Source organism: Sesamum indicum, linkage group LG2 (genome assembly GCF_026168435.1).
Source record: "Sesamum indicum cultivar Baizhima isolate 11 linkage group LG2, ASM2616843v1, whole genome shotgun sequence".
NCBI classification, from domain to species: Eukaryota; Viridiplantae; Streptophyta; class Magnoliopsida; order Lamiales; family Pedaliaceae; genus Sesamum; species Sesamum indicum.
In genome coordinates this window covers 11,620,854-11,636,056 of record NC_142658.1, presented here as the reverse complement: position 1 = coordinate 11,636,056, position 15,203 = coordinate 11,620,854, and the positions used below count along the sequence as shown (strand labels likewise).

Genomic DNA, 15,203 nt, shown 5'->3' with positions numbered 1-15,203 from the left:
TCTCATTAAGAAAAGAATCATACACACACACATATATGTATACATACATATATTTTTTTTCCTTTTTTTATATATGTGTATATGATATATTCCTTCTACCGAAAGTTTTAATTTTACAACCTTGATTGAAATAAAGTTTGTAAGTATAGAAACAAAAGTGCTAAAGTAGAACAATCGATAAATGTGTAACAACGAAAATTTTTTCCACAGTTATGCTTCACGACGGAAACGTATGAATTATTTATAGAATTTAATGACACTTAGACCCTTGTAAAAATATGAAAATATACAGCTTTGTTTGGTTTTATGTTTTTGCTTTTTTCAAGACAAGATAAAACACACTCAATATTTATTTTTGTGTTTTTACACCTTATCTACGTGTTTTTTTTATTTTTCAACTTTCTATATATAATATATATACACACTTATATATATAATATAAAAGAGACATGATTTGACAATATATAGTAATTTTTGTTTCCAAAAAATACAATATTTATATATAAAAAAGATATGATTTAACAACGAACATTGATTTTTGTCTCCCAAATCTCAACATCAAACTTATACCACTTATTTTAAAATATTCTAAATTACCTCAAAAAACACAAATCCAAACATATCAATAATTTTTAACACACACTCATTTATCTCTATTTTTCTCTCTCTATCTCCAAAATACAAAACAAAACACTCAAACTACAAATCCAAAAACTACGTACATTTTTCTTTTTTTCTTAAAGAATGTTTGAAATTATACTTGTAGTCTTTTCGAGGATTTTCTATTTACAGCTATTCCTTCCATTAAGGTTTTGGACGGAAATTATTAATGTTAATAAAGAATTTATATAAATTTTCAAGTTTAGTTCCTTTCATTCATCATTTTGTATAATTTATTGACAAAACATACCTACCTTTAATATTTTACAAGGAGATAAATATAATATTTATAGAGTCAAAAGGATATAATTATGATAAAATATCATTCCTAACTTATTAGAATCAGATAAAAAATAGCCATTAATGAATGAAAAAATTAGCCTTATTGTAAATAATTTACACGGATGTTGAATGATGCTTAAGTTAAAAGTTTTTTTGAGCGAAAGTGTAATTTTGCATTTTTAAAGGGAGTAGAATTGTAATTAACACCTTCCTTTTTATATGATTTTTATTGGAGAAATTAGTATCACACTACAAAAATTAAGTGATGATATAAAATTGTCACTTAGTTTTGTGTATTAAATTTTAATTTTGTCTTTAATTACAATATTTTTCACAGTTTTGATCTTGACCATATTTATGTAATAATTGTCACTATAAGCAACCACTAGTAAAAAGAATTAGGTATTATATTGTCGCTATAAATAACGAGCGAGATACGTAAATTAAACATGTAACGACTGTGACAACAGATATAACTGTCATTGTATTTGTAATATTATTATATCTAATAATAATTTTATACATAATTCTTGTCATCAATCATTATATTAACAAATCTAGAATTATTACATGTTACTGTAAATCTTTTATTGATGAATTTAAAATTTTTAAGTAATATTTTAACACTAATATTATCTTTTATTTGTATTATTATTATTACCTTCTCATTTTGATCCATTCTATTTTTTTTTTTCTGCACCCAAAAACAAGCTTCATATTGAATTTCAATTTTTGGGCCAGCCCACAGACAACTGGATCCAACTTCATGATCTGAACCCAATCAAGATCCAAATATAGGCTTGTTTGGTTTTATTTCCATTTATTAAGTACCGTTTTATTTTTGTACCATGTCTTGTGTGAAAAACTTAAATATATTTGGATTAAAAGATTCTGCAGTATGTTTTTTTTTTAATGAAAAGACGTAATTCTTTTTGTATGAAAAGATGTGATAGAGTGATTTTTTTTAAAATAAAAAAAATTATGGTCCAATCTCACAAGGCTCAACCAAACACGCTAGAAATTCTAATTTGTAATTAAAAATATTTATGGTGCTAGTCTCAACTCTCCCTCCAGACACAATCTTGTGCTCTTCTCTTGGGAAAGGTTCAGGACTGGAAGCTTTCTCTTTCTTTGCTTTATCACTCTCTTGCTTTTGATAAAGTACTGTTCCTCGGATTTTCTTCCAGCATACGTATATTTGCAAATATCCATTTTAAATAAGTCTTTCAATCTCGTTTTTCAGATGCCGACATTCTTCGGTGGTATGACCATAATAATTGTGAAGATGACGAAATTATCAAACTTGGGGCATTGGGGACCATCCTTCTACAATTTGGAACGAGGCAATAGACCTTTTCCTTCTACTGCCATGAGAGCCTGAGTAATAGGTATGGTCAGGTATATATACTGCATTCACTCTCTCTGGGAGGGTGGCTTCTTATTCCAAAAATCAATCTGAGACTTTTTAGAGGAGGCCTCCTCCTTCGTTTCCTTTTTTTTTTTTTTTTTCCTGTCCACGATTTTTCTTCTTAGCAACTTGGGCGTCCTTCATATTAATGTATTTTGCAGCAGGAGCTAGGAGGCATCTAACTTGGAAACAGGCTTCTTGGCTAGGGACTTGAAGAATTGCCAATCCAAGAGCCCTTGAGTGAAAGCACTGGCCTTTACTTCTTGAGTGGCGGAAGGCTCCCAATGCAACAACATTAAATCTCTATTGGTATTTCTTCAAGGGTTCATTGTCTTTCTGTCGTATGACAGAGACCAAGCTCCTTCTTTCGAAGCTTCCAACTGCTAGCGAACTGGTGCAAAAAGAGAGATCGAAACTCTTAAAAACTTTCTATCGCTCCCACGAACAATTGGTTGAACTATTGCTGGGTTGTCTTTGCGAAGGTGGTAACGGAAACACGACATTTGATCTCGTACGTGTACTTATGTGGGAGAGCTGCATTCTCAAAATATGAGAGATGCTCTTGAGGATCAGTCGTGCCACCGTATTCAGCAATGGCTGGGAAGCGACAATTTGTTGGGTGTTCATCCGCCATTACCACTTCAGTGAAAGGGACACCCTGCTGCTCTCTGCTGGAGCCCCACAATCTGGTACTAGACATCTTGGAGATCCTTCTGAAGGCAGTCCAAACGCGCAAGCCACTGAGGGGGACCTCCCCAGAGGCTATTGGGGGAGGTCCCTATCTTTGGGCCACTGGGGTTGTGGATCTAAGAGCTTTAAGGGGACTTCCTTTGACACGTGTCTTCCATATAGGCTAGGTGTCATGCGTAGCAATCCAGGTGGATGTTATGTGTGGACGATTGGGTATGAGCCTTAGCCCGATCATTATTACTGGGCCACATAATTGGGCCAAATTTGAGAGTGGCTTGGGATCTTCCCCTCATACGGATTGTTGGGCTAATAGGGAAAACTTTGAACTTCCCTTTCTTCTTCTAACATTATGGAGCCTGTTGAGCTGTTGAGGGTTCTTTATTTTTACTTGGACCAAACTTCTTTAAGTCATATATATCGGTTAGTTATGCCATATTAAAATATTACGATAAAGAATATATTATTGGTTTATAAAATTAATGATTGAATTTTTTTATATGTATGTATTTAAATAAAAAAAATGATAGAGAGAGAATGATAGTAAACCATTTTCATTGAAAGAAACGTATGTCAAAAGTTAAAAATTGAATGGAAATGAAACCAAACAAGGCTGAACTGGACTTGCATTGAAAATTTAGCATGAAACTCTTTTAATTGGCCCAGTTTGGCACCACTGTTGCAAATGAATTCTAAGAGAATTAATTTCACAATAATTAATTTGGAGTAAATTACATTCCATCTTTTGATATTTGTTATAATTATAAATAAATTTTCTAAGATTTAAAAATTATGTTTAGTATTCTAAAAGTCTGCTTTCGTTTAACAAATAAATCCTTGTATTAGTCATAATTCATTGAATTTGCTGATATTAACAAAAAAATGAATAAAAATATATATTTACTCCAAATTTATTTATTGCAGGCAATACTTTTATGATCAAATTACCCTTAGGGGGAATTTATTTAAAAAATACAAGGAAAAAAAATTAGAAAAGTAACGTGCTTTGAAAAGATTTAGAAAAGTAAGTGGCACCGCGGTGCCACAATTTTTATTTAAAAAAAAAAATTCTCTATGTCACCGTGGTGACATTATTTTTTTTTAAAAAAAAAATTTTAATGTGTCACCACGGTTCAAAATTGCTGTGACAATTTTTTTTAAAAAAAAAATTATTTTATTCCACGATGAATTGCTGCTAATTTCTCGTTAAAATTTCGGCAACATCATGGCGAGTTGTCAACCATCAAATATACTGTTCGACTCCCCTTGATGAGACGAACATTTCCCCACAAACAATTTCAAATTTTATCAGTCGTAAATAATGAATTTTTAGCACGACCACTGCACATTTCGACTGTCGATTCGCCGCCATCGGAGTGACCCACGATCACGAACCACCACCACTGGACTCTCCTCGACCTAACGGTTCTAACGAGATCAACCTAGTTCAATTTTATTAAATATTTGTTGAGATATGAAAATTTAAAGATTTTTTTGCTAAAATTCGCGCTAAAGCTGTTTACTGCCATTTCTCCACCGTCAGGACGAATCACAGATTAAGACCATAGCCGTTCGAATCCTGTCGTCCAGACGATTCCAACAAGACCAGTCTTGCTCAATTTCATCAAGTATTTGTTTGTTCAATTAAAATACATATGTTTTAAAATAGTTATAATTTTATTAAATTCTATTTATTAATTAATAATACTATTTATAATTAATTAATAATTAAATTTATAATTAATTAATAATTAAATTTATAATTAATTAATAATTAATAATACTATTAGAACAGCCTTTCTAATTGCCCTGGATCATGAATTTTCTCAGTAAGAAAATCCCGCTACTTTGCTCAGTAATCACTAATAGGCCGAGTGATAAGCTACAAGTCCTTGCTCACATGAGACTTAGCAACAGGAACAGCTACAACCGGACCAGAAACTGAGATGAAAAAACACGTTCAAAACACCTTTTTTCAAGATTATAATTAATTAATAATACTATTTATAAAAATAATTAATTAATAATACTATTTATAATTAATTAATAATTAATAATTAATAATACTATTTAGACCAGTCTTGCTCAATTTCATCAAGTATTTATTGAGAATTGAAAATTTGGAGATTTTTCCACCACAAATTCGCTGAAACTGTTTGCCAAATTCATTTTCTTTTTTTTGTTTGTTCAATTAAAATACATATGTTTTAAAATATTTATGATTTTATTAAATTCTATTTAATTAATTATAAATAGTATTATTAATTAATTAAATAGAATTTAATAAAATTATAATTATTTTAAAATATATGTATTTTAATTGAACAAACAAATACTTGATGAAATTGAGCAAGACTGGTCTTGTTGGAATCGTCTGGACGACAAGATTCGAACGACTATGGTCTCAATCCGTGATTCGTCCTGACGGTGGAGAAATGGCAGCAAACAGCTTTAGTGCAAATTTTCGGTGGAAAAATTTTCAAATTTTCATATCTCAACAAATACTTAATAAAATTGAACTAGGTTGGTCTCGTTAGAACCGTTAGGTCGAGGCGAGTCCAATGGTGGTGGTCCGTGATCGTGGGTCGCTCCGGTGGCGACGGATCGATGGCCGAAAGGTGCAGTAGTCGTACTAAAAATTCATTATTTACGATTGGTAAAACTTGAAATTGTTTGTGGGGAAATGCTCGTCTCATCAAGGGGAGTCGAACGATATATTTGATGGTTGACAACTCGCCATGATGGTGCCGACATTTTAACGAGAAGTTGGCAGCAATTCGTCGCGGAATAAAATAATTTTTTTTAAAAAAAAAAATTGTCACCACGATTTTGAACGGCGGTGACACATTAATTTTTTTTTTAAAAACAATGTCACCGCGGTGGTTAGAGATTTTTTTTTTAAATAAAAATTGTGGCACCGCGGTTACTCACTTACTTTTCTAAATCTTTTCAAATCATGTTACTTTTCTAATTTTTTTTCTTGCATTTTTTAAATAAATTTCCCTTAATGTGGTATCTTTGGAAAAATATTTTTCAATTTCTGGCTTAAAGAAAAACAGACACTAATGAGGTATTTGGAATCACCTTCTGCTTTTGAAAATGGTAAGTATTAAAATTTGAAGTGTGGGGAACAAAGTATATTCATGACAATAAATTAGAAAAGGAAAGACTAGACTTTATTCATCTAAAAATTCAAGTACTTTATTAATCTAAAACTCTCAAGTTACTAAAATTACAGAGATGTGAAACTATATATAAAGAATAGAATTCTAGCTAAAAAAGAAAACTAACTCACTTTGAACTCTAGTTGGCAACAGACTCAATAAAAATTAAATACTGAAATACTAGTAAAAACAAACACTGAGAAGTACGAGCAGAATTTGATAAGTACAAGCAGAACTTTCAACAGTAAAAGAATTACTTTTAAGCTAAAAGCTAGAGTGCTTCTAGTTTTGGCTTTATATATAAGTTCAACTTCCTCTTGGACTACTTTACACTTATTATAACAATTTTAATTCAATTAATCTTTTTAATTTATTTTCAAACAGTTTGAATAATTTATCACTGATAAAATTTATACTTTCACGTACTTAGTATTTTAGAATTTGTACATTCTATTTGCTGTATTATCTGACATGATTCCTATATCATAAAAAAATATAAATTAAGTTACTATAATTAATTAATAAAAAAAATAGTTTTTTGGCAATTATGGAAGTTTATTTTTATGTATGAAAAAATAATTATATTACTCTGCGAGAGAAATATTGAATTAAACATTTAGTTTTTCAATTTAATCTTTTAATAATATAGAAAAAATATACTTTTTATAATATAGATTATAAATAAAGTGGAGAATAGTTATTTTATTTTTAACTATATACCTTTACTTTGTTCAGAGTAATATTTTTAAATTTAATTTAGCATACTTTTATTTATATATTATTAAGATCAGTTTAATTTATAATTTAATTCAAAAAAAGAACTTTTCACAATCTTATTAAAGAATTAATAAGTTTTTTATATTCTTAATAAATATACATAACCATGTATATTTTTACATATTGTAGTTGATATATTATGTTTGTATATTTTTGTTAATTATCACTACATAAAAATGCATTTATTATGACATAATTACAAAAAAGCATAAGTAGTTACAAAATACTAATATAATTGTTTAAGTCATTGATTCTATATTAAAGACCATATAAACTGCCCCAGACTGCCCCAACCCAATTATACCGCAAAGTGCGATTTTGATGATTGTCGGGTTCGATTTAGACTAAACTTTCTAAAAATCACAAACATCGGGTTGAGCTGAAAAATTATCTAAATTGTTCCAACCTGCACCATTTACACTCCTAATATATTGGTTGAATTTTGTTATGTGGTTCTAATTTAATTTATTCTTATTTAGTCAATACAAGTTTAAGACAACGGCATTTGTTATGTAGACTTAATGGTCATGCTTTTGCACGAACTTGGATTTAGAAAGACTTTTGATCAATGTAACCGATTTACTTTTATCTCAACAGTGGATCGACATTTAGGCAAATTTAATCTTTATATATATATATATATATTGTGATTTTATATGATTTCTATTTAATTTTTATGAATTTGGTAAACTTCTTTATTTTTATAAACGGTTATTTGATTACTAATAAATTGAATCAAATTGTTATATAGATTTATTTAGACAAAAGCAGGGTACAGAGTTCAAGCTCGAGCTAATTATATAAGTAGACCAAAATAAAATAATGGGTAAATTTATATTTAGCCCTAATTACACAAAAACCCCCTTGATCTTTGTAAAATTTCAAATACACCTTCAGAATGGGTGTTAAATTGTTAATATAATGTACTTCAGGGGTACTTATATAAAATTTCCCTATCGAATAAGGAACTTATAATTATATTATAATTAAATAAATATTTATGTAATTTACGCTAATATAAAAAGAAAAGACACTGGAATTATCTACCATAACCATCGCCACGCTTATCATACTTCAATAAACTCAAATCACAATCCAATAAATGAAGAATTTTCAATAGTTCTTTCGAAGAGTTGGGGTGTTGGTTTATACATTTAATTTTTATATATAACATGTTTCTAAACATAAAAAAATTATTTATTATACATAAAAAATCAACATGCCATAACGGCTAGTCAAACATAATGTCAATATAATATAGGATAATTATTTTCCCCTCCCATGATTTTTAGTGTTATTACACGTAAATTTTTTATAGTTTGAAAAAATTGAATTTATCACCCCTAAGAGTTATTTCATTCTAATAAATAAGTTCATGCGTTGGTTAAAATTCATCATATTTATTGATATTAATAAAATTTTTTTTAAATAAAATATATATTTGCATCTGCATCCGATTGATTTAGTACTGATTTATTATAGATCAAATAAATATTTTTACGATCAAAATACCATCATATGTCTTCATGCATTAATGCCTATTAGGAGGTATATTTTTATCGTGTAAAGGTAATTTAATTGGAATCAAATTATTTGACCAGTAATAAGTCGACTGAGGGTAAATTTTTCATTCAGGTTTTTTTGTTAATACTAGGAAATTTGGTGAATTTTGACTAATAGAGAAACTTATTTATAAATAGAAGCAAAGTTCAAAGATATTAGATATAATTTTTCAAATTACTATGAATGTATGCGTAATTACATGAAAGTTGAGGAAGAAAAGTGTAATTATTCCTGTAATTTACCCTTGTTTGAGCTGATATTCATACCTAACGTACAGAAGTTGCATTGAGCATTTAATACAGTAATCCCATTTTCCTCGGAAACCCAGAAGTCAATTCCCTTTTTACTTCTTCTCTGTATATATATGTGTACATCTCTTTTTCTTCTATGTTTTTGTATGATAATTCCGTTTCTAAGAACAAAGTGAAATCAAGCAAAGCGAACGAAAATGTCAGGAGGCATAGCACGAGGACGCCTTGCGGAGGAGCGCAAAGCATGGCGCAAGAATCACCCCCATGTCAGTATTCCTGATTTTTCTGTACATTCCATTCCCACTTCGTGTACTGAGTGAAAAAGAAAAAGAAAAAGAAAATTGGTGTCGGTGAGTGGGTTTTGGTTTTGATGCTCTGCTTTTGTGGGATTTTCATTACTGGAAAATTTTTGGTTTTAGGGTTTTGTGGCAAAACCTGAAACAAGTCCAGATGGGTCGGTTAATCTCATGGTGTGGCATTGCATCATCCCTGGTAAAGCGAATGTGAGTTTCTTGTTTTTCCCCCAAACTCAATCACCCTGAACTTTGATTATTTTGAGGTTTCTTCGTTACAAGATAAGGATATTGTTCTTGATTTATGGGGCTAGTCATTTGTGCTTGGGTTGATTTCTTGTTGATTTTTATCTTGATTTTCTGTGAATATGATTTTGGTGCTTAATGTATTGTACCTTCTTCCTCATTCTGGAAATGTCCTGCTCTTTCTTGTTTATGCTGTATTATCCATGGTTTTTACATATCCTAATTGCTGCCAAGATTCTGTTGTTAGCAGGCACTTTATGTATATAGATCATTTAATTTGGGATACTTCTCATGGCCTCTAGCACTTGCCCTTGATCTTCTACTCCTGTTGCAATCCCGTCGTTGAAATATGTCCTCATGGTTTATGTATAGAAAAAAGATGAAATCAATCTCATAAAGAGGGATTTTGAATCCAGTATACTGTAGAAGATCCTGCCTGATGTTGTCTATATTGCTACCCGAACATAATTGTCACGGACTTCCAGTGAACTGCCAATTGTTTCGTGCTTAAATTGGGGTTATCATCTCACAAGAATATTAGATTGGCTTTTATGTGAAGATTCTGGATATGATTTTTAATGAATAATAGCAGGAACAGAGGACTAACATTTTGATTGGCAGACCGAGTGGGAGGGTGGCTTCTATCCTCTTACGATGCATTTCAGTGAAGATTACCCTAGCAAGCCTCCCAAGTGCAAGTTCCCCCAGAATTTCTTCCACCCTAATGTATACCCTTCTGGAACGGTTTGTCTGTCTATCCTGAATGAAGACAGTGTGAGTAGTTGTCTACGCCGAGTATAACTCTGGTAATCTTGTCTGTTGAAATGATACATGCATTACATTTTTGAAACTGGTTTTCTTGTAGGGTTGGAGACCAGCCATCACCGTGAAGCAGATCCTCATTGGCATTCAAGATCTGCTGGACCAGCCGAACCCAAATGATCCAGCGCAGACAGATGGCTATCAGCTTTACATGCAGGTGCCCCACATTACTGAATGAGATTCTTGGTTTTTGAAGCCATTTAACATGTTTCTTGGGTATGATTGACTGCACTCACGTCTGGGGCATATGTCTTGGTATTTGCAGGAACGTGATGAGTACTGGAGACGGGTGCGCCAACAGGCCAAGCAATATCCAGCTCCTGTCTAGTACTAGGTTTCCTTCGCTGGGTACTTGTTAGAACTAAGGTGAATTATGCATAAATACGGGGAGCATTCTGAACACCACTACTCAGCAATTGGAACCTAAGTCTAATGCTTCTCGAAGTGTATCTGGTGGACATATCTTTATGTGGGTAGTCTGTGACTTCTGTGATTAGTTTCAGTACTTAGTTAAGTTTTGTTAACTTAATGGCGAATTTCTGGTCGATCTCAGTCGAATTCTAAAGCAGTTTGTTACCCTCCTTTACATTCTTGTAACTTGTTCAAAGTTGATTCAAGTTTACTCAGTGGATGCAGCACTTTACTCTCTTCATATCAAAGAATTTCACAGATTCACCGGATTTTGATCTTAGCATACAGAATCCAAAGGATCAAGAGAAGGAGTACCCTCGCACTCGAAAAAGAAAAGAATAATGCTAATAATTGTAGTGTAGGTTCAATTGATTCAATTGAAGACTACGTTCTTCCTGTTTTGTATATATCTATACTATACATTAACTTTTAATATTTAATTTATTTATTCATCTAATTTTTCACTCGTACAATATCTTTTGATAGTAATTTTTTTCCTTTAATTTTCATACATCTTTTTTGTCACTATTTTCTTATAAATTTATTATTTTATATACACTATTAAGTAATAAATATTTTGTTTTAAATAGATATTATAAAATTTGCAAGCAGATAGGCTATGTCACATATTACTGGTTCTAAAATATTAGACAACACTTTTTTTGGTGTTTTCCCTGTTTTGGTATGCTTTTTTTAATATTTAACATAATTTATTTATTTATTCAACTAATATCTCACTAAAGATAGTTATTTTTTTTGTTTATTTAATTTTCATGCATTTTTCTCGGCATATTTTTTTTATAAATTTAATATTAATTTATTATTTTATATGTACAATATTATTCAATAAATATTTTATTTTATATAGTAGTACATAATTTGTACGTATAGGGATGCCACAAATTAGTAGTATATATAAAAAATCAGAATGCCCCTTTACAAGAACCTCTATACATGGAAAACTTTCTGAAGCTACGATTTGCACATTCTCAAAAATTCCCTATCATTTTCCAGAAAAACCTCCAATCTTTTCCTCTTTGTGAAGCTTATGACGGTGGAATCTCACACACTACGGATGCATTGTGGTATATGGAGATCTCCCAGTACTATCCAAGACAATCTCAAACAAATCTCCCTCAGACTCCTGATCATATTCCATAGCTTTAATACTATTCACCGTGTTATTATTGCTTCTTGTGGCGCTCCGTTGCAGCCACTGCGAGTCGATCCTCCCCATGGAGAAAAGCTCCTTGCTGTCGTCTTCGTAGCCTAAGGCGGGAGAAGTCCCCAGGGGGCCTACAAAGCACGGATTTGGAGTTCTTGCCAGATTCGCAGGCGCGAATCTAAAAGGGCTCTGGCCAAGATTCACTAAAACAGTGATATCAGCGTTTGCTGCGATTGTCGGATAGAGTGGAGTGCCGAATTCCTCAGTCTTGCAGTGGATTTCATGCACTAGCTGTGAATCAACAGTGAAGAAAACCTTTTTCTGTGTTGGATTGTAGCCGCAGCCGACCACGTTTTCTGACGTTCCCCACTCATCTTTTTCTGACTCGAAGACGAGTTTTGATCCTGGGGAGAGTGAAGGAATCGGTTAATACAATTGTTAAGTGATTAATTAAACAATCTTGATATTTTAGTTGTTGGGAATATAGTTAGGTAGGAGACGGTGCACGTTCATGAATAATTGATTACAAAGGCTTTATGTTATGCTACAATGAACCTGCTACAGCATATCTGAGCAGAATATTAATCTATGTTGTCTTTCAGGGTCTCTATCAGTTGTTGGCCCCTTAATTGCATGTCATCAACCAAGTCAAAACAGGCTGATGAGGGACAACAGTGGGGGAAGTTAAGTGGCAACCTCAACAACTTTGGCATTTCAATAACTGGAGGTCTTGTAGTGTTAATTATTTCTTCTTCTTTTTTCCTAAATTTTCAAAATACTTTCTAATAATTATTCAACGGGATTGAGGAGGAATTCTTAGTCGACTCAAATTTGGACGAACCAAACCAATCACACAACAAGTGTGATATGCTTGTCATGTATATGGTCACTTTTCTTGAACTGCACATCAATCACACGACAAGTATATTATGCTTACTGTACAATTGGTTCATTTCTAACCAACTTCGATTTGGATTAGAATTTTTTGATCGATTCCTATCATAACCTATCCAATCAAAGTTTTGTACTCTTTTGCATTTTCCTAAAAATCAAACGTGGAGATACAAAAACATGATGATCTTTGCCTATCCAAGACAAACATGGAGTATTACTTTGTTTTTCTTGTTTGGTGTGTAATTCTCCAGTTATTCTCACAGGAACAGACATGATGCATCTAAGTGCTATACTGATGCACAATTTGACAAAAGCAATGGTGCTAGGCTTAAATGCTATGCTCCATTAGGCTAAGTGCATAAAAAAGAATGGTGCTGAATGGATTTCCTGTGATTGCCCACTAGCTAAAGGCATTTGTTCAGACCAAAAATTGACCCTTGGATGCTCTTTTTAATACTAATCAATGCAGACAAAAATTGAATGAAAATCGGGAAAAAAAAAAAAAAAAAAGAGAAGAAAAGGGAAGGAAGAAGGGAAGAACAACTTACCATCTAGATAGACAGAGCCACTTGAATTGAAACCAATTGATCCTGGATAGCTCCCTGGAATTTTCAACAGAAGAGGGCCTCCTCCTGTCAGCCCCACAGACACTGAAACAGCTTCACTTTTCCCATCCTGTTTTCCAGGTTTCAGCTCCTCAATTTTGTTCCTCCTCTGGCTATGGCTGCTCGCCACATGAGTCAAAGAATCAGGACTGTTTTTCGCGTTGAAATCTTCCCCAATGAGCTTAATTCTGTCCCCTTCTGATTTCCCTTTCTTCTCCCTGTCAGCGAACTGATCACTATCGTTTTCGTTGCAAGACACAATTGTGAACTCGAAATATGCTTCCTGAGGGAAAGAGGAGTTCCCCAAATTCGGGCCTGGCAAAGGCAAAGCCGCCCTGATCACAGAAATAGCTCCCGTCGAAGAAGAATTACTAATTGTGACCATCTTTTTCAAGTTGGGATTCAGTCTGATTTTCTGCATAAAATCCGCTGACCCTTCGCAGACTTCCCATCCAACCTCCATGTTCGGTTCGTCTCCAGGATCCCCGCACACGCCTAACAGGGACCTGGCGGATTTGACAGAAGGCGAAGACGTGAAGGCCGTGAAAGCAAAGCGTGACCATCCGTTTTCCACGGCGTCCGTGACGAGGGAAGGATGATCAGCCCAACTGAAAGCTGTCTTTGTTGAAACCCCACGTCGAAAAAGATAGTTATAATTGGTTTTCTTGGAGCCATCATGGTGGTGGGGACTCACCTGATGAAGCCTGGCAATTCCTGTCTGCAAATTCTGCCCTCTTTCTGCGTCTGAAGCAACGAAATCCTGACGAGCTTTGCGCCGAAAGCATCGTTTCAGGATTATAAGCAATACCAGAGCAAGAAATGCAGCAGAAACCGCAACCAGGCTTACATGTAACCATCCGATCATTTCTGATTTATATCTTCACACAGAAACAAAAGGATTTTCTCCTGCAGGTTTCTTTTTCCAAATCCCACCAGCAACTCTTACGCTTTTCTTTACACAAATGTACGTACTTTGTCAAGAAAAGAGAACCGGAAAGGGAGGAGAAAGGATTAGAACGTCGGAGATGAAAAATTAGAGGCGTGGACTAAGACTGATTCAAGAAAGACAGCACAGCAGCAGAGACCAGAAGAGAGAGAGAGAGGGAGAGAGAGAGAAATGGCAGAATATTATAAATGCAAAAGTGGGCATATGTGTTGACAGAGATGAGATTAACAGCTTTCTTTATTGACCTTCTTACCATCCCTCTCAATAAATATTATACTTAATCAAAACCGACACCCCTTCTTTTTTGTATAGGGAAAGGGTCTGTTGATTCATTTACAATTCTCAAGAGAGAGAGAGAGAGAGAGGTGTAAGGCTTCTAGAGAAGTAGTGGAGTTTTGTAAGGTTCTTGAATAATTGCTGTGTTTCAAACTTGTCTTTCTTGGGATATTGTTCGATCGGATAACCTGAGGAGGCATTAACTAAAGTCAGCTTCGGGGGTTACTGAAAAGATCTGGGGACAGACAACAACGTTAGAAGAAAGCTGGGAGAAAATAAAGGCAAAGTTAAAAACCCATGCTTTTTATTGATAAAAGAGACGGTAGTTTTTTGTCTGAGGACAGTTAAGACTTGTCCTGATAATCAGCTCCAGTTCAGACTTTAGAGCATTCTTCAACTTAATTATTTGCCATAATTTTTCAAGGGCTAAAATACATCCCCTCCACCCTCGTTATTTGGAAGTAGCGAAACCCCCTCTTATAATCTCCCCCCCCCCCCCCCCCCCAATTTGTCCCGGTGTATTTTTTAAAAAAAGCCAAAATATTCCCTTAAGACATGATGTGTGCATCATGCGTCCAAATGTGATATTTTGATTAAATTTTACCTACGAAATGATATGTATAACTCTAAATATGAACCATTGAACTTGTTTTATATATTTTATATTAATGGTTGGGATTTAATAAATGAATCAATGGGTTAGATCTTTTTTATTTAGATCAATAATTCAAATTGATGTATTAAATCAATGGC

The 15,203-nt window shown here is 33.1% G+C and overlaps 2 protein-coding genes across 2 annotated transcripts; one reads left to right on the top strand and one right to left on the bottom strand.

Moving 5' to 3' along the window:
• The first annotated feature begins 8,851 nt into the window (after positions 1 to 8,851).
• LOC105155540 (SUMO-conjugating enzyme SCE1) lies at positions 8,852 to 10,616 on the top strand. Its single transcript, XM_011071435.3, has 5 exons — positions 8,852 to 9,058; positions 9,212 to 9,295; positions 9,953 to 10,105; positions 10,197 to 10,310; positions 10,419 to 10,616. Exons 1-5 carry the CDS (start codon positions 8,990 to 8,992, stop codon positions 10,479 to 10,481), a joined length of 483 nt encoding a protein of 160 aa, XP_011069737.1. The 5' UTR covers positions 8,852 to 8,989; the 3' UTR covers positions 10,482 to 10,616.
• An 842-nt stretch (positions 10,617 to 11,458) lies between these two features.
• LOC105155541 (uncharacterized) lies at positions 11,459 to 14,694 on the bottom strand. Its single transcript, XM_088876562.1, has 2 exons — positions 13,172 to 14,694; positions 11,459 to 12,133 (listed from the first exon to the last, which is right to left on the bottom strand). Exons 1-2 carry the CDS (start codon positions 14,091 to 14,093, stop codon positions 11,634 to 11,636), a joined length of 1,422 nt encoding a protein of 473 aa, XP_088732688.1. The 5' UTR covers positions 14,094 to 14,694; the 3' UTR covers positions 11,459 to 11,633.
• Between the last annotated feature and the right edge of the window lie 509 nt (positions 14,695 to 15,203).

Coding starts and splice junctions, on each gene's coding strand:
- LOC105155540 (XM_011071435.3), top strand. CDS start 8,990: ATGTCAGGAGGCATAGCACGAGGACGCCTTGCGGAGGAGCGCAAAGCA. Junction 9,059..9,211: donor GGCGCAAGAATCACCCCCAT/GTCAGTATTCCT, acceptor TTTTGGTTTTAG/GGTTTTGTGGCAAAACCTGA. Junction 10,311..10,418: donor GCTATCAGCTTTACATGCAG/GTGCCCCACATT, acceptor TGGTATTTGCAG/GAACGTGATGAGTACTGGAG.
- LOC105155541 (XM_088876562.1), bottom strand. CDS start 14,093: ATGATCGGATGGTTACATGTAAGCCTGGTTGCGGTTTCTGCTGCATTT. Junction 12,134..13,171: donor TGGCTCTGTCTATCTAGATG/GTAAGTTGTTCT, acceptor CACTCTCCCCAG/GATCAAAACTCGTCTTCGAG.